Source organism: Crinia signifera, chromosome 5, assembly GCF_055691185.1.
Source record: "Crinia signifera chromosome 5, ASM5569118v1, whole genome shotgun sequence".
In the NCBI taxonomy this organism is placed as follows: Eukaryota; Metazoa; Chordata; class Amphibia; order Anura; family Myobatrachidae; genus Crinia; species Crinia signifera.
In genome coordinates this window covers 73,468,071-73,493,519 of record NC_139221.1, presented here as the reverse complement: position 1 = coordinate 73,493,519, position 25,449 = coordinate 73,468,071, and the positions used below count along the sequence as shown (strand labels likewise).

The following is a 25,449-nucleotide window of genomic DNA, read 5'->3' as shown; positions in this document are numbered from 1 at the left end:
CTGGCATGGCAAACGAGTAGTGCAAGAGGTGGGGAAGAACTGTGCCCATAGAAACGCCCAGTTTCATTGGCATTCCCATGGTAATTGCCCGATGACGTGGGGGGCGAGTAGCTGACGTCCGCGGATATCAGCTACCCACCCGCTTCCTGCACAGGGCGCCCGCAGACCTAAGACACCAGAGAGGTGTCTTAGGTCTGCGAGCGCTGTAGAAATAATTTGATGGTCGGCGACCATCGAGTGGTTTCCTCCCCACAGAGAAGCTGCAAATGGATGCATACAGGGAAACTTGGCGTGCGAAGGGGGGAGGTCAACCAGAATAAGGTCCATAGTGTGGTGTACGTAAATAGTGGAGGCTGCAAGAGAAATAGAGCAGTAGATCTGCAGAAATGCAGGTTACAAGTAACCGTGTACACTCATCGGCCTAGTTTGAAGTGAAATAAAAGTGTAGATGGGTGCAGAAGTTAATTTTGACAGTGAAATATCATTGCTTTTGCCCAAACTCACATCCTCTTGTTTCTTACAAACAGGTACAAACAAAACATTGCATTGGTACAGCTGTGGAATTTTTTTTTTAAAGCATTTGCCACTGTATTCCTTCAGTGTACTGATTTTTGATGAATGCTCTCGAACTGTTTCACGACGATATGTATGAGTTATGCGGATAGATATAATGTTCATAAATATAGTACAGGTTGACCACCGATCTTCCAACACTTGATGGTCCGGGAACCTTTTAATTTGGACACATCAGGTGCCAGGGTAAATAGGATTTGGTTGGATGAGGTTCAGTAAGGCAGCAGGAGGGGAAAGAGTTGCACAGCCATGTCAGTCATGCAACAGGGGGGAGTGAATAAGCAGCTGAGGAAGTCAGACGGAGATCATCAGCGTAGCGATCAGCAGCATGGCCGCTGTAGATCAGTGGCAGGTGGAGATCAGCTTCTGGAAGAGCTAGCTGGCTGTGGGAGTATCGGTATGTGAAGAGGATGCCACTGACAATCCGGCAAAACTGATTATCCGGCATAATGTTGGAACCAAGAGAGACGGATTATTGGTGGTCAACCTGTACTAGTGTGTGAGTAAGCCCTCATATGGTGAAACAGTGACACCAATATGTCAGTCTCCACATTGCACAGTCCCCATTATGAAGAAATATACCAGTGATTGGCAACAGTCCTGCGCAGTAGCTCTAGCAAGTGGTCCAATAGCAATCACCTCTATTTATAAACACATTTCCTTTTTCTTAATAGATTTGAGATCACATTTGTGCAGACCTATATTTCTGTTGCAGGGCACAATTCCGCTTGGACCTGGGTCTTCAATACTCACTATTTTCATATGGATTTTGTTGATTGTATGTTCCACCATTACACTTGGTATGAACTCTGGATCTGAGCCAAAGATATATGTAAAAGCATGAACAGCTGTGAATCTGTATGCAGGGGGTATGCCAAAATTCGCTGATGTTGCAGCTGCACAATGCTCATAATTAACATCTCTGATCCTCCACTTTCTCATGTACTAAGACACAACCACTGGGTGAACATCAACCGTCAACTGTGATGATATGGCCGCTGGTAGAAGCTGGAGCCACTGTAACTTTGTACGTGATTGCAGTCACAAGTTGTGACATGCCCTAGGAATAGAAACAAAGCATCTGGGTTCACGCCAACGCTCCCCCATTGCCTCCCGCAGTCCCTGATTGTCAATCACTTTGTGACTTTAACCTCCCAACAAGCTGATTTGCAGTCCACACTGGCCTGGAGAGAGGCTGCTGCTCTGTCATTGCCCTGTTAGAAGATAACAAGTTATGGTGGTGTCTTCTAATAAGCACTCACCGAGAACCTCAACACAGATCACACCAGAAAGATCTGGGAGAGAGCTGTAATGGGAAAAGAAGCAGGGTGGTGGGAAAGATAACAGTAGAATTGGTTTATGAGATATATATTGTGTTAATCGTACCAACTAAAAGAATGCATTGCATTGTATTCAAATATCAATATTAACTAATATCAATATCCATCCTTCAGCATACTGAATAATACTAGACTGCTCTACAGTAACCTGTAACAGTAGTAAGTGTGTATGCCACATTATCTATGGTCAGAGGGAGCTATAGGACCGATACCTCAGCGCCACCAGCCAAATGTTCCATTTCCGTTCCAGTGATTACTGCGCCCCAATTAAATTCATTTAGGTGGAATCAGACTTTTATACAGCATATTGCACACAAAGAACAGGGATAAGAATCCTCACTGGCACATTTGTCATTTTACTTATTCTTTTTCTCAGCCACTTCTAGTTGAAATGACAATTTCAACATGAAATATGTTGCAGAAGAGGGCGCTCTGGGACTATCAATAAATATAACATGTGTATGTGTATCTGCTCTACTTACTAATTTCCACACAAAATAAAAGTTATTCAATATGTACAGTATTATATATTTATGAGAGATGGGCAAATACACAATGAGATTCTGCATGTAGCACTTTTTTTTGCATGAGAATGTGCACATTATATTATAAAAATTGTACTGAATTTAACACTTTAATAAAATATATGCGTAAACCTGTGACACTAGTTTATTGAAAAGATTAGTATAAGCTATTCAAATGGCAAATTGTGTTAATTATTATCCTTTATTTATATGGTGCCACAAGGGATCCACAATGCCCAATTACGGAGTACATAAACTAATGAGCAAAACAATTACTTTCGGTTGAATACAATAGCGGACAAGAACAGGGTACATAAACATAGCTGCATCAGCAAAGGACACGGTCATAAGTATCAGTATGGCAGAAAACCACAGGATTTGGTGCGATCAAAGTGGTGGAGTTGATGGTAAGAAAAGCACATGAGGAGAGAGGGCCCTGCTTGTGAGAGCTTACATTCTACATGGGAGGGGCAGACAGACTGGGTAATACACAAGGGGTAGACAATGAGCATAGAACAGAGCTAAGGTGAGATTTGGCTGGGTTTGGTGAAGATGTGGGTCTTGAGAGCCAGTTTGAAATTTTGTAGAGATGTGGAGAGTCCAATAGGGAGAGAATTCCAGAGGTGGGGAGCAGCACTTGAAAAATGTATGAGATGCTATAAGTAGGCAGGAGAGACGGCGTGCATTAGCAAAGCTAAGAGGATGGACAGGAGTGTAAGGGAGATGAGGTCAGAGATGTAATTGAATAGGGAGTTGGTGAGAGCTTTGTGAGTGTCTGTGTGAAGCTTGAATTGGATTCTGAAAGGAAAGGGAAGCCCGTGAAGAACTTGTGGAAGAGGGGAGGTGGATGTAATGCATTTAATGAGGAAGATGAGCAGGGCTGCAGCATTGAGGATAGATTGCAGTGGAAAGAGACATTTGTTAGGGACACCACATAGAAGATTACAGTAGTCCAGTCTGAAGATGACCAGAGATTGGATGAGTGTCTTGGTAGCATCCTGGGTGAGAAAGGGTCTGATCCTAAAATATTTTTGAGATGAAAATGGCAGGTTTGTGAGAGGTGCTGAATAAGTGGCTTGAAAGACAGGGCAGAGTCAAGAATCACTCCAAGACAGTGAACTTGGGGGTTTAAAGGAAATATTAGTTCCATCAATAGCTATTGTGATTGTGGGAGGTGAGACTGTTCAAGAAGGTGGAAAGATAATTCGCTCAGTCTTAGACATGTTAAGTTTAAGAAAGTGCTGGGAAATCCAAGAAGAGATAGGACAGACAGTTAAAAACACGATTGAGGAGAACAGAGAAAGGTAAGGGGATGAAAAGTACATTTCAGTATCATCAGTATAGAGATGATATTGGAAGTCAAAATAGATGAGTTCACCTAAAGTGGACATACATTATAAATAGATAAAGGAGAGGACCAAGAACAGAACCTTGGGGGACACTTGTTTGTGGAAGTGGTGGGGAGATGGAGTCATTAGAGGAGACAGAAAAGGAAAGCGATCAGAGAGGTAGGAGGACAGCCAGGAGAGGTCAATCAATACAGTAGATGTGTAAATTTATATTGGCATTGTAATTGGTTGCTTTGTTTAGGAGTTATGCGGCAAAACATCTGCCAGTCAATCACAATGCTTCACCATTGCGCTCTTTGAAAATGCGATTGGTCAACGCTGCCAGTGCACAGTCCACATGACCATGTGACCTGTCATTTGGTCTGGAAACTGGCACAGTTTATTTGTTGCCACCTACTAAGCAGGGATACCATGAGATATCAACTCCTAAGGGGGTAAATTACCTATTTTTAATACTGTACGTGGTGGTTAAATGATTTTAGGGTTCATATACATAAAAAACCATATGGGATGATCTGAGGGGACATCATGTAAGGGGTAGGAGAGAAAGTTTGAGGGCATATGGGGGGATTTGGTAAGCATTTAATGTGATCTGATGCCATTTGTGAGTCCTCAATATATGTAGAGGAGAGGGGCAATTAACGGGCACCTGGGTAGGTCTAATGGAATGTAAAGAGATCTGAGGGGTATGTCAGGGCTTGTGGGTAGGTCTACATATACATATTATACATTCAATAATCATAATTTATAAAGGGTACCAAAACCAACAAAGTAGGATCCAATTTTTTTTTATGATCACTGAAACGCCCAATGTTTTACTGTGTGATCACTGTGGGTGTGCAGAAGCCTTCCCTGGAGCCATATTACATGCATTATATTTCCCCTCATAAAGAGCACTTCTCACCAGTACATTATTGTAGAACAGTCAGTAGTAGGATCGCTATGATGACTACCCAAAGTATAGCAGCAGGATTTTTATCCTTTAAAAACCAAGTATCAATAATCTAAGTCCCCAATAAACAGCTATGACATTTTGGAAGTTTGCATTGCCAAACGAATACAACATAAAGGAGATCTTCATTAACTGGAACACTAGAACTACAGTCAAGTCACGTTATTATGACTACCTCCTACATTTGTTAGCCCATAAAGTGCGTCACATGCTGTGCATGGAATTACTGGGTGTATATAAGGGGCGTGATAAACTGTTTGCACACATATCCCTTGTTGCCTTCATGGGTAAAAGGGGCAATTTAGAACAGTTGCAAAAAGGGATGATTATTGGCTTTCATGGTAGTGTTTCTGAAACAGCGCTGGTTGTTCCCGTGCTGCGATGAATCTTGACTGGACAAATGGCACCATTGTGGATAACAGACATAAAAAGTACAGAGCACCATGTGCCATTGATGTGAGAAATGAACGTCGGCTAGGAAGGTGGAAGAGGGCAGAACGACATGCTAGAGTGGAGAAGTTTACCATCAAAATGAACCAGATGCTACCAGATGTGTTCCTGAAAGGATAGTTAAGCAAATCCTGCTGCATATGGGACTCTGAAGCAAATGGATGTCACTGCAGCTATGCTAATCACAGTGCATTAGCGGAAAAGGCTTACATTTCCACGGGAGCATTGCAATTGAACTTCCACTGATTGCCTTCTCAGACGAGTCACATTTTTGGCTTCATGAAAACTGATGGACGTTGGCATGTTAGAAGAGAAACATCGGAGAACAAGCACCCTGAAGCCATTGCTGGAAGAACACAAGCTGGTGGCAGCAGCGTTAGAGTCTGGGGAATGTTTTTGGAGCATTCTCTGGGCCCACTCATTTATATGGAAGGCACTCTCAACCAATTTGGTTATGAATTCATCCTTGGATATCACGTAACCCCCCCAACCAGTATATGCTTATTGTCTTCCCTTGGACTGATGGGATCTTAAAGCAAGATAATGTAACATCTCACATGGCTAGAAATGTTGATTAGTAGTTGGATGAGCACAACCAAGACTTCCAAGAACTTCCCTGGCCCAATAACTACCCATACTGCGCTCTAAGGATCTTCTGCAAAGTACCCTCCAGCAGCTATGGAATACACTGTAGTCTGCATGGCTGCAGATACCTGTGTCAACTTACCAGAACATTATGGAGTCACTCCTAGCCTGTCTAGCAGCTATCTGTGCTGCACACGGCGGTTACTCTCGCTGTTAGGTGGTGGTCATAAGGTGACTCGTCTGTGTATAATACCATTACAGTTCTCTTACAAGCTTTTTTGCCTCATGAACAATGCATGCTTTATGAATCCACGCAATACAGTACCCTTGGACTAATATGAGCACATGTTGATGTTTGCTTAACAAGAGCAGCTGAAACATTATTCATGGTTCTCAAGAAGCAGGAGTACATGTTCCACATTTACTTCAGTGTGGTGATAACCAACATTACAGAGATAGGCTGGGTAGCATAAGATTGCTGTCTATAGGACTGGCATAAGTAATTTTTTTCTAAAAAAAAAAATAAACAATTAATGTAGGCATATTATAATAAAGACAAAATATTGTAAAAATATTACATTTGTTTACTCACAGACTTGTTAAAACTTTTAATGTACATTATTTTAGATTGTTAACATAAGTAACCAACAATATATATTATAACCCTCAATACAGCCTATTATATGCAAGAAAACTCTTTAAAACAGCAAATATGGTGTATGTTTTATTCTATTTACAATACATTTGTTATAAATATAATACATCATTTATTGAAAAGCATACTTTTAATCATATTGAGGAGATCAACTGAACAGTTAAAGTTCCATAGTAAAGTGAATAACTAAACTTAAATGACAATGGTATGGTTGTTGAAATTAGTGCATTCAGTATTGAAACGACTCAAACTGTTAACAAAATACGATGCAAAATATCCATTAGATTTAGCTTCTGTTTACACATAATAAAGTGTAATCAAACTGTAAAACACTCCCAAACAATTCTAACTATGTCTGGAAATAAACCTTGGAAAACCAAATAGACATTAATGCCTTACATGAATGTGCTTAATGACAAGTTATATTTCAATCAAAGAACTTCTCAACCACATTTGAAACCAAATAGATTGGATTTAGTATAATTAATCATTTTTCCTTGGTAAAATTAAAATGAATTGGCTGTACATAGCAGGTAGGTGATCGCTCGGTTCCAAGTTGCATAAAGAAATCTGAAGTTGGCAGTCTTAATGTTTACTACTGGATCCTATGGAATCTCTTGCGCATTAGATATTGGAGGAGGAACGCTCACAACATCCCAAAACATGGGATACTCGATATTTAAACATGTATTTGATCCATATGCCATAGGGTAAGAATTAAGCAGTCAAACGCTATTTATGACTATCAGTGCTGGCATTGAGTTCTGCTGATTGGTTTCGAACAGCGTGACTTGGTTGGCCAGCTTAGCAAACACTCTTGGAGTCCCCAGGTTGTAAATTCCGGTGTGGACAAAACAAGCTTTGAGATGCAAACTGAACACTTCGTGGCTTTTCAGTTGGAATTTGTATTGTGTTTGCCCCAACCAAGTAAAAGAACCGTGTACTTCCAATGCTTCAGGGCTGAACAAGAACAAATAGGAGAGTTTTACAATATGACCTAATGTTAGAGACCATGCTTATATGTTAGGGGAACTGGAGGTTCAAATCACCAGGTCTAATACAGATAATTAGGGGGAAATTTACCAAGATGGGAGATCTATTTCAGATAGGATGATGCTATGGGCAACCAATCAGATACTATAATCTTCTATAAGGTGCTAATAAATAAGTTGATTCTGATTGGTTGAACATAGCAACATCCCATGTGAAATAAAACTGCCATTTTAGTAAATTACCCCTTGAATGGTTAGTACTTTATCTTAGCTTTGATACATCCCCCAAAAAATGTTCAACATTTGTAACCCAAATAACAGACTCTAGGACAGGATTACGCATTGTTTGTTATTTCCCACTAGATATTCAGCTTTATAAGCCAAAATAATTTGTGGATCATTACAACATATATTAAACAGTGACAAAAGTGAGATAAAGCAATATTATTGGCTTCACTGACTTCCCTGAATTTGCTCCGATTATGTTGATCATTTGTAGCCTGGAGCCATGCTTCAGAACTCTGTACTGTTACTAGAGTGTGAGCGCACACTAGAGGCCATGCTTGGGTTCTTTGGTTTGTCTAGTGCACCAAACGTTACTTTGTGAGGAAAGGAAGTGGTGTAGGAGGGGGGCAGCACACTTAGTAGGAGTGGGCCTGATCCTGCCAGTGCCACTCATTTCTTTGAGTGGTGCCTTGCAACATTAATGCCATGGGTTGCCTGCCCCTACTCTAGAGGTTAGTAAGCAGAAGACTATTCCAAAAGCAAACTGCAGACACAGCAACATGTAAAAGGTTATAATAAGCCCAGGTAAATGATGGTTTCCAGTTGAATTTAAAAGAAAGACCTGATTGTTTCAGACAAAGGAAAAAACATAAAAACATCTAAATAAAGCATAGTGTAAACTATCACAAGGGGAATATAAGCTATTGCTATTCACAATTCTATTTACATTGAAGTTCTTTCAGGCAATGATTTAAAGAAAGGTGTATAGGGCGTGCAATCTAAAACATGGCTTTACTTACATCAGGTCTTTTTGACACAGGAAACTCTATGGTACCTGCAAACATCTAACCATTTTGCAGTCATTATGCAAAAAAAAAAACCCCTAAAAAGGGCATTTTGGTGGCGTGATGATTTTGCACAAATCAGGCAAGATTACCAGCCAATAGGTGTACTGTTACGCAGTCAGTAACAAATCATTTGCATATGATAGCCCACTAGCTTTACAATATCTAGGCCAGGGGTCCTCAAACTATTTTGCTCTGGGATCTTATCAGACAATAAAAATAATTACAGGACCCCAGCAAGTGACTGCAGAAGGTAATCACATCACATGTGTAGTCAGCAGACAGCACATACATGGCAGCATTGTGGAGGCACAACATGATGGGAGGAGTCTAACATAACAGACAATACAACAGATTTCAGACTCTTTGAATCCCTGACTGAGATTAGAAAAGTCATCAGCCTGATGGTCAGCAACATGGAGTCGCGACCCCAAGGTGAAAAGGTCAGGACCCACAGTTTGAAAACCGCTGATCTAGGCTGATGCACTACGTGTCTTGCAGGGATAGCCGGAAGAGGACATTTTCTCTGCTAGAGTACATCTCGCTGTTAGGGCTATTTCACATTATTTGGCTCAGCCAGGATGGCAAAATGTGTGACGGGCAAAAGCCATGATAGGCTTCTAAATCATGGTGACAGCTTACAGGTCCATTCACACGGGTTGGCCATGGCCCGGCCGCTGGGTAGTAGCCAAACCTGGCCACTGAACAGGGCGGCTGCACAGAGAGATGGGGGCCTTTCACACAAATGGTTCCTGGTGTGCAGGTACAGCTCTCCCCCACTCCCAACTTATGAAGACATTGAAGCCCACCATCACAACTAATGTGAAAAGAATGGCAGAAATAGATGTAGGTATATTTATATAAGTTTTTTTATAAGCACACCATTAAATCCTTCTAAAAAATGGTGCATGTGAAAGACACTGCCCTCTGGCAAAAATCTGCACAACGTTTGTCCGGCTTTTTGCTGTCAAGTCAAAACGGGAGTGTGTGAAATAGCCCTTATAGCTTCCTTCTTTGCCTTCATAAGGAGAGAAGCAGGAATAACTAGATTGGGTCCATCTATACCCCATTGTTTCAGTGTCCCCCAGTGAAGAGAAATGTACTGTACATATCCATATGTATATAACTTCTTTACATGGACCTGCTGTTGAACAGATTGGCAGGTGTTTTTTTTTTCTTATACTGTGCATAAAAAAAAAAAATCCCTACTTATACCTGAAGACTTGAGACAGTTCTACGAATAAAATAAGTAATATATTATATGCTTACCTTGTTGTTTTATGCCTTAGATCAATAATTACATCAACTTCTGCCTCAGAACTATTAGATAGCACAAGCGTGACTGGAACTAAACAAAGACTGTAAAAGACAAAGCAGAAATTGTTGTTACAGTGATGTACTAATGGCTCTGTGTTTATGTACGTCTAAAGGGCCCCTTACACTTGTGAGATTTCGTGAGATTTCATCCAATTTGAGTCAATTTATCTGACGAGATCTGATGTGCCGTTTGACAAAATCTTATGTGCCTGATGTGTAGGACACAATCTACAATCCTGTGCCATTGAGTATAACCAAGAGATTGGAAGAGATTGAACCTCCTGCACATAAGATAAATCTCGAGTCAATCAGGTTCAATTTGTTGAGACAATAAGTTGACAAGTGTAAGGGGGCCTTTAGGAACTATGGATATCATTTTGTAATTAAATAATTTGTTATTGGCAAGCGGACCGCATAAAAATAAACATTCAATAAAACCATTTATCTTTTGCATACACTCTTTAATGTACAGACCGTTCATATATAAAGATCAGGTATTCTGTATTTTACACTTTATCATAAAAAGATTTGCATTACAAGAATAACACAGAGCTGTAAACAATATTCACTATAAAACTACAGAACTTAGTGCATAGAAAACATTTTTGGCCAAGAATAATCTATATTTGAATAGCAATGTAAAGCACAAAAAGGAAAATAAGAGTCAAGAACTAACAACTCGATGTTGTCAGATACACATATGTGCTCAGAAACATGTATGTATAAGTCCACATACTATAGTACAAAGCACAGAAACATATAACATACCAGCAGGTTTATGATCTGCACCTACTTCATGATATACACATTTGAACTGTACGTCCGATGTAGAATTACGGCAATGTATAAAGTACTTTTAAATGCTTTGGCCCTTTAGTAAATGTTTTAATAATTCTCATCAGTGCAGCCCTTGCAGAAAAATTATTAGACCTGAGCAGCAAGTGTTCCCATATACCTTTGCTGATGGAAAGGATGATTATAAGATTCTGGGTAGTGAAGACTGGCTTTTATTAGATTGGAGAGTTGCTCTGGAGATGGCCTCGTTGTGACAGCCAAATTTTCTGACCGAACAAATCTCAGCAGAACCATTTCCGGCTGCTCCTATATTGGCAGAAATAAAAAAGCAAAATGTATTTGGAACTGCAGAAAACTGAATCTCAACTAGATCCTAAAAGTTGGATCTCTTCATATGGTCAGCAATGTTTAATTACCAGCCAAGGAAATACAAAAACACATAATTTGTTTTGTGCTTAAGAACACCATGAACGGGGCTCACACGGTTATAGTATCAGGAGACTCGTATTGTTAATAAATACAGCAGACAGTTGTAAAAGTTCTACAAATGCTTTATAAATAAAACAATTATTAAATGGAAATAAAACAGTAGGAGGAAGAAAGATTCATGGGTCCCACGTTTCGGAGAATGACAGGGATGCATGACAGAGGATGAGGATGAGGATGATAGACAACGGAGCAGCAGGCTTACTCAAACATTCAGTAATTTGACACATGGACACAAATAAGATTATTACATAGATGACTTGGACATGAAAGAGGATTACCTGCTTTTGAGGAAAAGACAATGCTTCTGTCCCAATTGTGTGCAGAGTCACATGATGTTGGCCTTCTAAAATTAACTGCTTGTTATCTTCAATAACATATGCCTGAAAAATAAAATGATGATATAGGCTTTATTACCAAGGCTCTAGAACATTATAATCAAGCCAATAAAAAAACAAAACTAAATCAGAATACAAACCACATGTAGTGTAGCAATTAAAAAGAAGCAAGTTTTTTCAGTTATATATCCAATTATCCCCAAAATCATTTCAGTCATTAATAATGGACTGATATAACGATTTATGACCAATGGTTATTATTGCGGTATCCAATTAGAGGACATTTTTACAGACGAAAATGGACCAGTGATCATGGTAAAACACATGGGATTAATCCCCAATCGCAAGTGTTATCTCGGGCTCGAAAGCGGCTTATTGGGAATTATGCTTTGCATGTCTGAGGCATGCCAAGTATAATCCCTAATAAATGCAAGTATCGAGTGATAAGGACGCTTCCATTGGGGCTAATTGAACCTTTGGCCAATGACCGTGAGTAATTGGATACCGCCCAATGTGTTTTATAACTGGGTGTACGCCGACTACCTTTTTGTAACCGTAACAGGCTGATGATGTCTGGTAAGACAGTAAAGCTTGAAAATGAGAGAAAGTATACAGCTCCTTAAATGTACCTTTGAGCCCAGGAAAACTGGAATAGTTTTACAGTAATAGAACATTAAAATCATCCTTCTACAGCGGGTTACCATTCTGGAGTGCTGTAATTCTCTATATGAACAATGACTGACAGCCTTTTAATAAAAATATGCTGTGCAGATTAGTTGTTTTCAGGTTAACACTGAACTACATCCTTAACATTATAAGAAGGCAGCCCTTGGCCGGCTAGCTGTTTATAGTGGCACATGCAGTATCATGCCCATTCCTACTAGGCTAATTGCCGCCCTCCTACTTGCCTTTTGGGATTGTATGCCCGTTACAAACTAAAGAACCCAAGTGTGACATGCAAAGCCCTGGCCTCTAGTCAGTAAAGCCTGCCACAGATCGTTCTGCCCATAATCAAATAACAGTATCAAAATCATGAGGTATGTCTTTGTATCCAGACAACAAATGATCATCGAAAACTGAGCAATCTCCTAAACTGAGCAATCTCCTAAACTGAGCAATCTCCTAAACTGAGCAATCCAACTTCAAATATTTAAAGATGTGGGATGTCGTAAACATTTTAGTACTCCTTTATGAAACAGACGTGCCATTCGAAACATTTACTATCGTCGGAACATTTCATTTATGCTACATTTATATGTGAGCCAACTGACTGTGCCGCACTGTGTGACACACACGCTGGCACATTACTACTTAGAGATACGGCCGCTCTCTCCCTACTGGGCTGCAGCAAACATCCTGCTACTAATGACCAGCTCGGCTGCTTAATCAGTCATTTTCTACGGATTAGGCCGTTCAAGTGTTGTTGAATATCCTCAAGATGGACAGAAGCCAATACATAATGGCATTGGCGTAATATGGTTAGCATTGGGGTTAAAACGGCTTCAAATTGGTTTTCAGCCTGGGAGACATAGGTTTACATAATATACCAGATCAGAGCCGTACAGTATTTAACTTTTCCTGGCATACATGTATTTATTTTGTTGAGCAAACAAGAAGCAGAATAGAATTGTCGTCAGATCAGTCATAAAACAAACCCCAGTGAGATCTGGCAGGCACCGACACAGTTACAGCAAGCATTACTTGGTTTCCATGCCCATAAAGTCACATGGGTAAGACATTCGCAAAGCACAGTACAAGCCATGGTACAGTGGGTGCTGTGTGCTGCTGGGTGTGGTATAGGCTCACGGAAAATGTCTAGGTCGACAGTCATTAGGTCAACCGCAAAAGGCTGACAAGCACAATGTCTACACATGAAAAGGTTGACATGAGTTTTTAACATTTTTGTTGTTGTTAATGTCGACAGTTGAGCATGTGGACCCCCAATTAGTGTACCACTCACCATCGCTTCAAGCCACTTTATTATTCCCAATCAGAGTCCAAGTGGATGGAAAAGACACAGGTTTTTCACGTTTTTATTGTGCCGACAGGCGGTATCTCCTGCCCTGCCATCCACTAGGGGGTGAAGGGAGAATAATATAGTGTGCCGAGCGTAGCGAGATACCGCGCCAGAAGCATGGGGACGCGTTCCACTGATACAGTACCCATGTGAACAGTGTTGACATCTGTGTCGACCTAATGAATATCGACCTTCCTTTGGTCGACCCAATGATTCTAACCCCCTTGTTCGCATATACCATGCCACCTATACACAAATAGCTATGGCATGTCTGTGTGGGTACCTGGGGAAGGTGATTACTGCTCTTTGATAAACCGATATCTACAATGAAGTATAATATGAGGAGTTCCCAGATCACCTAACAACTGCACTGGAAGAGTATACTTTAGCGACTTACCTTCCACAATATTATCATGTTAAGGTTTACTTCGCTGCACTTCTGTATCAACCGCACTGCTTCATCAGGTGTTGATTTCGCATATGTGTCTGTAGTAGGATGCTGACTTTTCTTAGCACGGGACAAGTAACTTAGGAAGAAAAAGTCTGCACATGGAGTGGTTGAGCTAATTATCTGCAAATACAATGGGAATAGATTAACATTTTACAGAACAGTCAAAAGAGAAAGTAAGGCTACACCAAGTGTCAAAGACAGGGCTTGTGGAGAATACATAGAAACATGCCATTAAGGTGCAAAGTGATGGCAATGGCCTGCGCTTTGAGAAACTGAGACTGTTGCTTCCAGTCTCCAAATTGCTTCAGGCTGTCAATCACTGACAGTTCTGAGTCCATCCTCAAAATGGACACCGTCACACATGTGCAGAACAGGATGTGCACATGTGCAACTTCTTATGCACACATTATCCTGCAAACCGCTGTAAGAATAAAGAAAACTAACCACCATCTATAAAATTTATGTACACAGCAGTGTGGCTAGGTGCCACGGTGCCCAGGGTAATGGCATGTTTTGCATCCTCCTACCCTCCGATTTGTAGCAGGCTCTCAAGCAACCAGTAACCCTGCCCACAAAATCCCCCAATCAATGATTATGACATCATTATACAGTATATACACTTTTTTTTATTTTTTCAGGCAGCAGTGCAGCATTAACATGGCCTCTCTCCTTGTACATACTCCTCCAAGCATACGACTCAATACGTACATGCTGGGGAGCGTGTGCAGAGGGAGGGGGGAGACCGGGGAGTTACTGACTTCTGTGCCGCCCGGCCGTGGCTCATACAGCCAATTATGTGAGCCACAGTCAGGACACAGGGCAGGGATGCCTTTTGCGGTGCGTGGCTCTGGCTCCCTGTGACCTCTCATGCTCCGCCGGCTATGCCCCTGTGTGTACATGGTACATAGGCCCTTATTCTGGTCGGTGCGGATATATCCGCGTGCGTTCGGGCCGCCGATGTTTTGTGTCTGCGCATGTGCAGAGGCGTCTCTGCGCATGTGCGAGCGGGGCGTACGGCCAAATCCCGCATGATATGTGAACACTCCGAACAGGGGGTGGAGAGGGGCGTGAAGGGCTATTTGTGCTCATTACCATATGCATACGCCCCGCGTTTCATGGGCGTTCCCATGCTAACGCTGGGCGTACGTATGGTAATGCGGCCGTGACGCGCGTGTAGGGGGAGGACATATGACATCGCCGGATGTCAGCTGCCCGCCCAGATCCCTGCTTTTGCACGGAAAAATGTCCGTGTGGTCTGAGGTTGCGGGAGCTGGTGGAGCACTCGGTCCTGCATTCAATGGTCTGCAACCATCGAATGATGGGGGAGGTTCCCTTAGATGGAGGAGGCGTATTCCGTGTAAAATACACGTGCGGTCCGTTCGGCCAGCTTCTTACCGCGTACGGACGGAGTTGGCGATCCGTATGGAAGGCGGGGTTTCGCACGCACGGTCCTGGCCGCATAATCTGATCCGGCCGCACCGATCAGAAGAAGGGCCATAGTCTGACCCTACGATGACAATGCTTCTGATTTAGTGATATTGCAACAGTCTTCACAGAGGTGTAAGAACAGTGAAGCAATGTTGTGTGATGGGCAATGGGTAGTGTCACAGGACTGTAGAATGCTGTTAAACAGGGCCAAGGTTACGCAGTTGTGTTGAACTGTGTGGAAAAAGAATGTAGCAGTCATACCTGTTCTCCTCCAAAAACAATGTCACCAAAGGTGTATCTGTCAGATGTCTTTTCCACGTCTAGAACATTACAAAATGCACATATTATACATACAACACAAACATACTAGACCAATCAACATATAACTAGTACAAAGGTTAAACTGAACACAATGAAAATAATGAACAAAATCATTTCCCGATAGAACCATTCAAAGCGTTAGAAAAAAAAATAGAAATGTATCTCAGAGAAGGTTCCGCTGTAGGTTCACCCTGGTTCTTAGGGAACCGGACAACTGGGATTAAAAAGGGTTGAGATTACCTGAAGGGCAGACTAGATGGGCCAAATGGTTCTTATCTGCTGTCAAATTCTATGTTTCTAACTATGAGCAGGGAGTTTGTGAAATAAACAGCTCTCATATATACTGTAGCATTTCACCAATGAGTTCTTATTAATGCATTATAACTTGTATATCAGTTCACAATGTCTCATTGCTGTGTGACGAACGTATAATTATTTAATAAACTAATCTCTTCTGATTCAACATTCTGCATCTGTCCCGTTCCTACAACCAAGGTACATGGCACATCAATACAGGCAGATTGATATAGGATACGTTTGTTATGCTATGGAGGATTACAAGTTTGCAATATAGGTTCAACTCAATTACGCAAAGGAATAATTAAGTAAAAGAAAATATTACCTTACCTAGGGAGGAGGATTTGCACCGCACAGCTTTGAAGCACATTTTGGCTCTCTCTCTGCTGGTTAGTTTAGTATCTAGTGATAAAAAAACACAAACATGCCACGACTGGATATATTATTCCTATATAGAAAAGTGAAATGATGAAATGCATGGATGTTTGCCTTCTGTATATTAATGTTCTGTCAATTAAAACTCTATATCATCCCCAAACAAATATTTGTTTCCTACTAGAAAATCAGAGTGACTTGCAAATCAGCAGCAATTTAATGCTTGGAAAGAATTGAGGAATTTGGCTGAAATCAGAATTGGCCACATAAAAGTGGTTCCTTGCCCCTATTTATCTGGTTGTGGAAGCAGCTGTCATTATCACTGAGCATTTCCATCAGCCTGATCTTTGGGGTGAGAAAGCGGTCTGAAATCAGATGGATTTCTGCAAGTTCAGATGTGGCTGAACTTTCAGAAAAAAAACAAAAACAAAAAACAACATGCTGCAACAGCCTTGTTCGCACTAAAGCAGGGGTCAATGGTTTTGGCACCAACTTAAAACAGTGTTCCTCAAAAGGCTAACTAGCCCTTTTGGGAATGGGCTAAGTGTGTGCCAAGTTAATAATTGTATATGAAAAATATATACTACTGTGAAACTAAAAAGTCCAAGAGTTTGTTGAAGTCTACTAAGTAAAATGAGCACTCCAACAGAGCCCTTATTTTGGGTTCTTAAGCTGGTCATACACCTACAGATGTCAGATCTGGCTGGTTGGAACAAAAACCTGGTAACATCTGAATTACAGTTTGTCAGTTTTCCAGCATTTCAAAGCAAATGGTCAACTGTCATTTGCGCCCATCCGTTAACACAAAAGTATGTGCTGCCCGTATTTTTTGTACTAGATCGCATCACGTCTAGTACAAAAACCAGCTGCTGTAGCACATTGCATGCTTATTGTACTAGATGCAATGCAATGTGATCTAGTACAAAAAGTACGGAGCACATCGATTCCATGTATGGGCACCTTTACCAGATTTTTGTTCTAACCAGCCAGACCAGACAATAAATCTTTAGGTGTATGGCCAGCCACCGACTCAAACCCATTAGGGAACCTTCCGTGTTACTTACTAAAGTGGAATAACAGTCAGCACCGAAAAACAGTGCTTAAGCTGGCCATACATCAGAAAGATCGATCTTAAGATCGATTGTGCACAATTTCCCTTGAAATCCCCGGCAGTCCTTGGTGGTTTTTGGACACACAATCTACACACAATCCATCATACAATCAGTCATACAATCCATCTGCTGCATGATTGTGTATACAAGATGTGCACACAATCTGCATACAATCCATCATACAATCAGTCATACAATCCATCTTATGATTGATTGTATGATTGTGTACACAAGATGTGCACACAATCTGCATACAATCCATCTTACAATCAATTGAGATTGTATGATTGGGTACAATATCTTTCTGATGTATGGCCACCTTTAGAGATGGTTCCCAACTTTATGTAAGGTTAATAATAAACCACACTTTAGCAACTGAAGTATTTGTGGATTTTAACCCCTTCCTGACAGAGCCAGTTTTTGCGTTCCTGACAGAGCCCTTTTTTTCAAATCTGACATGTATCACTTAAGTGGGGATAACTTTTTTTTGCTTTTACTTATCCCAGTGATTTTGAGATTGTTTTTTCGTGACACATTGTACTTCAAATTAGTGGTAAATTTGGGTCGATACAGTCTGTGTTTTTTTGTGAAAAATACCAAAATGTCGGAAAAAAATGGAAAATTTAGCAATTTGCAAAATGTTAAATTTTCTGCTTGTGAGACAAATAATCTTACCACTCAAAATAGTTAATAACTAACATAGACCATATGTATACTTTATGTTGCCATCATTATTTCAACTTCCTTTTCATTTTTTTGGACACTAGGAGGCGTAAAATATGAATAGCAAATTCTCAAATTTTCAAGAAAATTTCAAACACTGATTTTTTTAGGGACCAGTTCAGTTCTGATGTGACTTTGAGGGACTTGTATGTGAGACACCCCCATAAATGATGCCATTTCAAAAACTGCACCCCTCACAGTATTCAAAACAGCATTTTGGAAGTTTGTTAACCCTTTAGGTGTTTCACAGGAATTAAAACAAAGTGTAGGTGAAATTTCAAAATTTCATTTTTTTTGCAGATTTTCAATTTTAATACATTTTTCTAAGGAACACAGTAGATTTTACTAGAGAAATGTGACTAAAAATTGATTCCCCCAATTCTTTGGTTTTCATAAATGTCCTATATGTGGCCCTAGTGTGCACGGTGACCAAACCACAGGCTTCATAATAGAAGGAGCACCTACTTGATTTTGGAGCCTCCTTTTTATGAGATTATTTTTTAGGCACCATGTAGGTTTCTAGGCACCATAAGATGCTAAAAGTTAGGAACCTCCCCCACAAGTGACCCCATTTTGCAAACTACACCCTTCAGGGAATTCATCTAGGGGTATAGTGTACATTTCAAACCCCCAGGGGTTTCACCAATTTTGATACAACTGGGCTGTGCAAATGAAAAAAATTAATTTTTCATTTTCACAGCTCAGTTGTATCAAAATTGGTGAAACCCCCTGGGGGTTTGAAATGTACACTATACCCCTAGATGAATTCCCTGAAGGGTGTAGTTTGCAAAATGGGGTCACTTGTGGGGGGGTTCTACTGTATGGGTGCTTCAGGGGTCATTCAACCAGAATCTGTGCTGCAAAATCCAAATATCACTCCTTCCCTTCTGAGTCCTGCCATGCACCCAACTGGTATTTTTTGGTCACATGTGAGGCATTGCCATACTCGGGAGAAATTGGGGCACAGATTTTGGGGTGCTTTGTCTCCTTCATTCCTTGTGAAAATGAAAAATTTTGAGCCAGATCTGCATTTTTGTGTAAAAAAATGTACTTTTTTACACAAAAATGCAGTTCTGGCTCAAAGTTTTTCATTTTCACAAGGAATGAAGGAGACAAAGCACGCCAAAATCTGTGCCCCAATTTCTCCCGAGTATGGCAATGCCTCACATGTGACCAAAAAATACCAGTTGGGTGCATGGCAGGACTCAGAAGGGAAGGAGTGATATTTGGTGGTGGAATGAATGGTGGGTGCTATGTCGCATTAGCAAGACCCCGGAAGCACCAATACAGTGGAACCCCCCCACATGTGACCCCATTTTGCTCACCAGATTTTGGAGGGGGTCTGGCGCTGCGGCTGGTGGGGGGGTGGGAGGGGTGCTGGCGCTGCGGCAGCCGGGTGGGTGGGAGGGGGGACTGCCGGGTGGGAGGGGGGGGGGGCTGGCGATCGGTGGTGATCGGTGCTGTACTTAACAGCACCGATCACCACCGATCACTGTGTTACCGAGCGGCTTAGCCGCCGGTAACACAGAAAACGCTGCAATTGGCTGTTCACATTTGAACAGCCAATCGCAGCGATCGCCGACCGGGGCTCAGGGACAGCAGACATCTCCAAACTGTCACCGCGTCTATGGACGCGGTGACAGTTTAAAACCATGACGTATATATACGTCTTCGGTCGGGAAGTACCTCCCGACCATGACGTATATATACGTCTTCGGTCGGGAATATCTATCTATCTGTATATATATATATATATATATATATATATGTATATACACAATATATACACTTAACATCGGCACTCACCTTTCCTAGTTTTGGGGTGCCCTATGGCTTGTGACCACATTGTTTAAACAGACATTGGATGGGCTCTGCACACACTAAATTAACTGATTATCAGTTAATTTAGTGTGTGCAGAGCCCATCCAATGTCTATGTATATACACACATATATATATATATATATATGTGTATATACACACATATATATATATATATATATGTGTGTGTGTGTATATACACACATACACACACACACACACACATATATATATATATATATATATATATGTGTGTGTGTGTGTGTATATACACACATACACACACATATATATATATATATATATATATATATATATATATATATATAATATAATTTCATTTTATTTTTTTGATTTGTACTCTGTCCCTAGTGCTGCTGCTGCTGCTGGCGGGGGGAGGGAGGGGGGAGGCAGCGCTGCGGCGCATAACAGATAACAGAGGGAGGAGAGCGGCTGCCGGGTGCCGGGTAAGCACATAGTGCTGCCGGGTGGGAGGGAGGGGGTGTCCGCGGATCGGTGGTGATCGGTGCTGCACCGATCACCACCGTTTTCTGTGTTACCGAGCGGCATAGCCGCCGGTAACACAGAAATAGCTGTGATTGGCTGTTCACATTTGAACAGCCAATCACAGCGATCGCCGACCGGGGGGGGCATCCCTGCCCCCCCCGGGCGGCGAGGGGGGATGTCTGCTGTCAGGGACAGCAGACATCTCCAAACTGTCACCGCGTCTATAGACGCGGTGACAGTTTAAATCCATGACGTACATTTATGCCATGTGTCGGGAAGTACTTCCCGACCATGACGTAAATGTACGTCAAATGTCGGGAAGGGGTTAAGAAAACAATACTGTAAAATGAGGCATTGATAAGAACAGGTGGAGAATATACACAAAACATTTCCATTACTGTAGTCCAATACACTATTCTAAGGTTACTCAAAAGAGACATCCAAATATCCCTCTCCTATCTCATTACAGTGTGATAACAGGAAGTAACTTCCATAGGAGAAGCCGCACACCTTTGTCAGCCGTAGGATTCACAGACTTCTGCAGCATCCAGTTCTTACTACTGCTGGAGACTTGCACTATATGGAATTCTTTCACTCCAGCTTCACTCTAAAGCAAACAAAAAGAAAAAAATATATATGTTGTTCGCATTGTTTGTCAAGCAAGACAATGACAAGAATTTCCACTTGAATTTATTACATAATTAAAGTTTATTCAAGCCATTAGCAAAATACTTATCCTTCAATTCAATGACAAATACTCATCCCTTATATTCAGAGGTATTGGTGGACTATACACCAAGAAATGATGGCTGCACTGTGCAGCGGGCCATGTAATACCATCTTCCATTTAAAACTCTTCCCTTCTGTTCTACCCTCTTTGGGAGCTATTTAATCCCAGGTCCTGACAACCATGACCCTGTCCTGTTCTCGGCCTGCTCCACTGATAAATCGGCAGGCGGAATTTAAAGTCCCGCCTGCCGAGCCCTGAAAAGGGGGCATAGCTGCGAGAAGTGGCCTGAAAAGGGGATGAGATTAACTTGTAATACAAGTCCTCATATACAGTTCTGTCCCCACTCATCCTGCAAATGAGTGGTTTGCTACAAACAGTGGGCAGGCGCATACCCATCATGTCAGACTATTATATGTGCAAAGGGCTGAACACATCTGCACCAACTCACTTCACAGTAATACGGTGTACACACGGTTTGATTTAGTCTATTATTCTATTCGATTTTGCTTACATAAGGTGCCCATACACGCTGTGATATTCATGTGCTGTGCGTTTTGAACTATACAGGTGCCATGCTATTTTGGCACTGGAAGGGGATGCGATGCGATGGGATGTACTGTACTGTGCGGGTGCGATACGATTTCAGTCGCCTTTTTTTAAGTTAATAGTCACTAACGGACATCGCATCGCATGTACTCCCAAACTGATGCGATGCAATGAAGCACAAAAAGTACTGCCTGCAGATACTTTTTGTGCTTTACAATATTGTACCCGCGGGGACGTGCATCGCATCCCCGCAGGTACGCGGTGCAATTTAAGCCGATGCGATGCGTTTTGAACTTTAAAAGTTCAAAATGCATGCTGAAAATCGCAGCGTGTGTGGGCACCTATAGGCAAAATCTAATAATAAAACAATTAAAAAATAAAACCATTTTCATTTGCATTCCATGCCGATTTAATCCCGATGCGTGCTCAGGTCTATATCGAAGAGAAAAACAGACTGTGCAGGCAAAACTATATAGTATGGATCTGTACTATATAGCTAAAATCGAATGCATTGTGGTTACCGTGCAATTCTATCCAGATTGATTGAATCGGGATCTAATCGCAAGGCAATCGCACAACCTTTAGAGGTAAGGCTGATAGAAGCTGTATAGACAAATAAAATATATGTGAGCTCGATTGACCGTTTGGTAAATAAGAGCTCACAGTTCCAGGCTTACCGTATTCATGTTCTCTACATCCACAAACACAAGCATATTTCCACCTTTGCTTTCCTCATCTTCTAGTGCATTGCTTCTGGAGACTGACGCCCGAACATTCAGCGACTTACTGGTACATACAACTGCAGTGTGCCTTAAGACCCTATGGCTAAAAACAAAATCAACTGTCAAACATCACATTTTAAGATTTTACTAGGGGAAAAAAAATCTTACTGTCCTAGCACACTCATAAATGCGACAGGCAATGGCAGCTTTCCGTTGTAGCAATGTATACTTTGCTACTGTTTGTATATGGTAGCAGTCATGTGCAATAACGCTGCTAAACACTAACCATTAACAGCAGAATCTCAATGACACGCAGCAAAGCTCTGCGACTTTATGGGATTATGCCTTGTAACACGGAGACACCATAAAAAGCAGAAACTACAGAGTAGAAAGAGGAGGGAATACTGAATGATGTCATAGCGCTTACTTTAGTGCCGCTGCTCTGTGAGGGACCAGATAATACATGTGATCTGTATGGGAACAGTTTATTCAGCAGATGTTCTGCAGTGAACAAAACACCATAAAGCCAATAATAATCTGATACAACCAATTACAGAGAACAATTCTCACTCTGGTAACACTATAAACCCAACATTCAAACTGTCTCACTGAAGAAATAATCACCTCAGTTTTCGCCACGTTCCAGAAACACAGCAGGGAGAGGATGAAATACAGTGTGGTCAGCAGCACAATGACTGGTCGTGACTGTATGAAATGAGAGCCCTGCTGCTGTACTACTTTGGTAGAAGAGGGTATACTGTGGAAACTTGCATGCACATTAAACGAGGATGCATGTCACACAAATTTTCTTTTTTTTCTTTCTGGTGCAAAAATAAATAACTGAATTACAGTTTTTTAAATGGAAAAAATGTGAGTGGCTTTGGAGTTCATATTGCACAAGTAATTAAATTACATTTTCACAAGTTAATGAGGTGCTCACACACCAGCAATAGCTATTTTCGTGCACACAAAATGTTTCTGGTTTGGCTTTTCTTCAAGGATTTCTGAAATTTGTTTCCAGATGCACAGATTTTTCCGGTCCCTTTCTTTTCTCCTTTCTTTGGCACTTAACCCACACGTCTCCTCCTCTTTCTACCCCTCATTTCTCTACTTATATAATCATGTGACTTTAATATACAGATCACCATTAGCATTACCTTTTCTCTTATAACAATAGTAATTATGTAAAGTCTTAATCTTTTCTCCTCTACAGAGTGTTTCTGCCATCTCTGTATATGGGCTGCGCTTCGTCTTCATGGGGTACAGATGGTGTAATGGTTAGCGTTACTGCCTCACAGCACTGAGGTTATGGATTAAATTCCCACCATGGCCATAAATGTGCAGAGTTTGTATATTCTCCCCGTACTTGCGTGGGTTTCCTCCAGGTATTCCAGTTTCCTCCCACAATCCAAAAATATACTGGTAGGTTACTTTGCTCCCAAAAAATTAACCCTAGAATGTCTGTGTGTGCATGTACATGTGGTAGGGAATTTAGATTGTAAGCTCCACTGGGGCAGGGACTGTAAAGCGATGTATACATGTGCATGTGCGTTATATAAGAAACTGTAAATAAATCTTCTATTCTGGTAAACGTTTTGTATAAAATTTTGCGATTATTACTACAGATTGATTTAAAGTTGTGCCTTTTTTGCCAACATAAAGGTGGTGTGTGAAGAGTAAAGGCCCATACACACTGGTTGATTTTGAGCTGAAAGCAGCTGTTTACTCATTTGAACTGCTTTCAGCTCCAAAGCCACCCAGTGAGTACGGGGCAACAATGAGCGGTGAGTGCTGATGCACACTCCCGTATCATTGCTGGCCCGGCCAGTCATCTGCCGGAATTACCAGCAGATTAGTGACTAGGTTGACGGCTTTCCATAGTGTCCTGCTATGGAAAATCCTCCACCCTTGGGGAAAAAAAATAAAAAATGCTAAAACAGGCAAAAAAAACCACTGTGTATGCACTGAGCATTTTTCAGCCCAGCGATTTTCCCGATCATCGGTCAGCATACACACTGGGCAAGTGAGTATGGACCTTAAGTATGGGAAATAACAGTGTTTGGAGACTGCAGATGTGTGTTATGGTTGAACTCTCTGGGGCCAGATGTATGAAAGTGTTCAGAGATAGAGAAGTTAAACAGAGCAACCAATCAGCTTCTGTCATTTCAAAGACTATATAGAGCACCAAAACTGGATGTTATGTCCAACTCCAACACTCTTCCACTGCATAAACTAGTCCTGCATAAACTAGCTGGTTCTCCGACCCCTTGCCTGTTTATATCCTGCTATCTAGCCACTATCTCTTGTAATCGGTCTGTCTCCCCTGCCAACTAGATTGTAAACTCCTCAGAGCAGGGCCCTCTTCCCTCCTGTTGTCAAAGCCCTCTTCTCTTTACATTGCACTCACAGCTCTCCCATACTTAAACACTCAGTAACCATCTTTGTCCGCATACTCATCTCCATCGTTGACCTCAAGCCTCTTATAGTATGTTGATTGAGTCCTCACTACTTATATTTAAGCTTTTTGGGGAAGGGGGTATGGGAAGTTTTGATCTGCACTAATATATCTTTAGGTTACGGTTTCATTCGCACCTGTTATTGGTGTTTCTTAAGGTTTTGTTTTGGGGTGGTGGTGCCTATCTCACAGGTACATAATGTAGGAAAGAAGGAGAAGGGATGAGATATAGCTGGTGCACACTATTGGTACCTTTATTGGATTCCACTGAAAGGGGAAATGGGGGTTATAAAATGTAACTTTTATTGGAATTCCCTAGGAATGACCCTTCCTTAAGGGGTATATTTTAATAAAAAAAATCACAATGGATAGAATGTAGATATTTTGTGAATAAAGATTAGAAAGAAGTGTGTTAAAGAACAGACCTAGGTTGTGGTGTCTGCTTTCTTCTGCAATACTGTATCTGGGATGCTATTGCCCTTATTGACAGTTTTTGTGTGGTGTGTACTTTAATGTTAC

General features: G+C 41.3%; 1 protein-coding gene across 4 annotated transcripts in view; it reads right to left on the bottom strand.

The window, feature by feature from the left end:
* Positions 1–6,368: 6,368 nt before the first annotated feature.
* Positions 6,369–25,449, bottom strand: part of TRAPPC8 (trafficking protein particle complex subunit 8) — a 117,691-nt gene continuing 98,610 nt past the window's right edge. For all 4 annotated transcript variants that reach the window (XM_083187467.1, XM_083187468.1, XM_083187469.1 and 1 more), the window contains 9 exons: positions 22,431–22,578; positions 20,988–21,084; positions 16,271–16,342; positions 15,584–15,642; positions 13,841–14,014; positions 11,370–11,471; positions 10,763–10,908; positions 9,760–9,849; positions 6,369–7,388 (listed from right to left, as the gene is read on the bottom strand). In XM_083187467.1, coding sequence (XP_083043593.1) covers positions 7,154–7,388; positions 9,760–9,849; positions 10,763–10,908; positions 11,370–11,471; positions 13,841–14,014; positions 15,584–15,642; positions 16,271–16,342; positions 20,988–21,084; positions 22,431–22,578 — 1,123 coding nt within the window. In that variant the 3' untranslated portion in view covers positions 6,369–7,153. The remainder of the gene's footprint in view (positions 7,389–9,759; positions 9,850–10,762; positions 10,909–11,369; positions 11,472–13,840; positions 14,015–15,583; positions 15,643–16,270; positions 16,343–20,987; positions 21,085–22,430; positions 22,579–25,449) is intronic.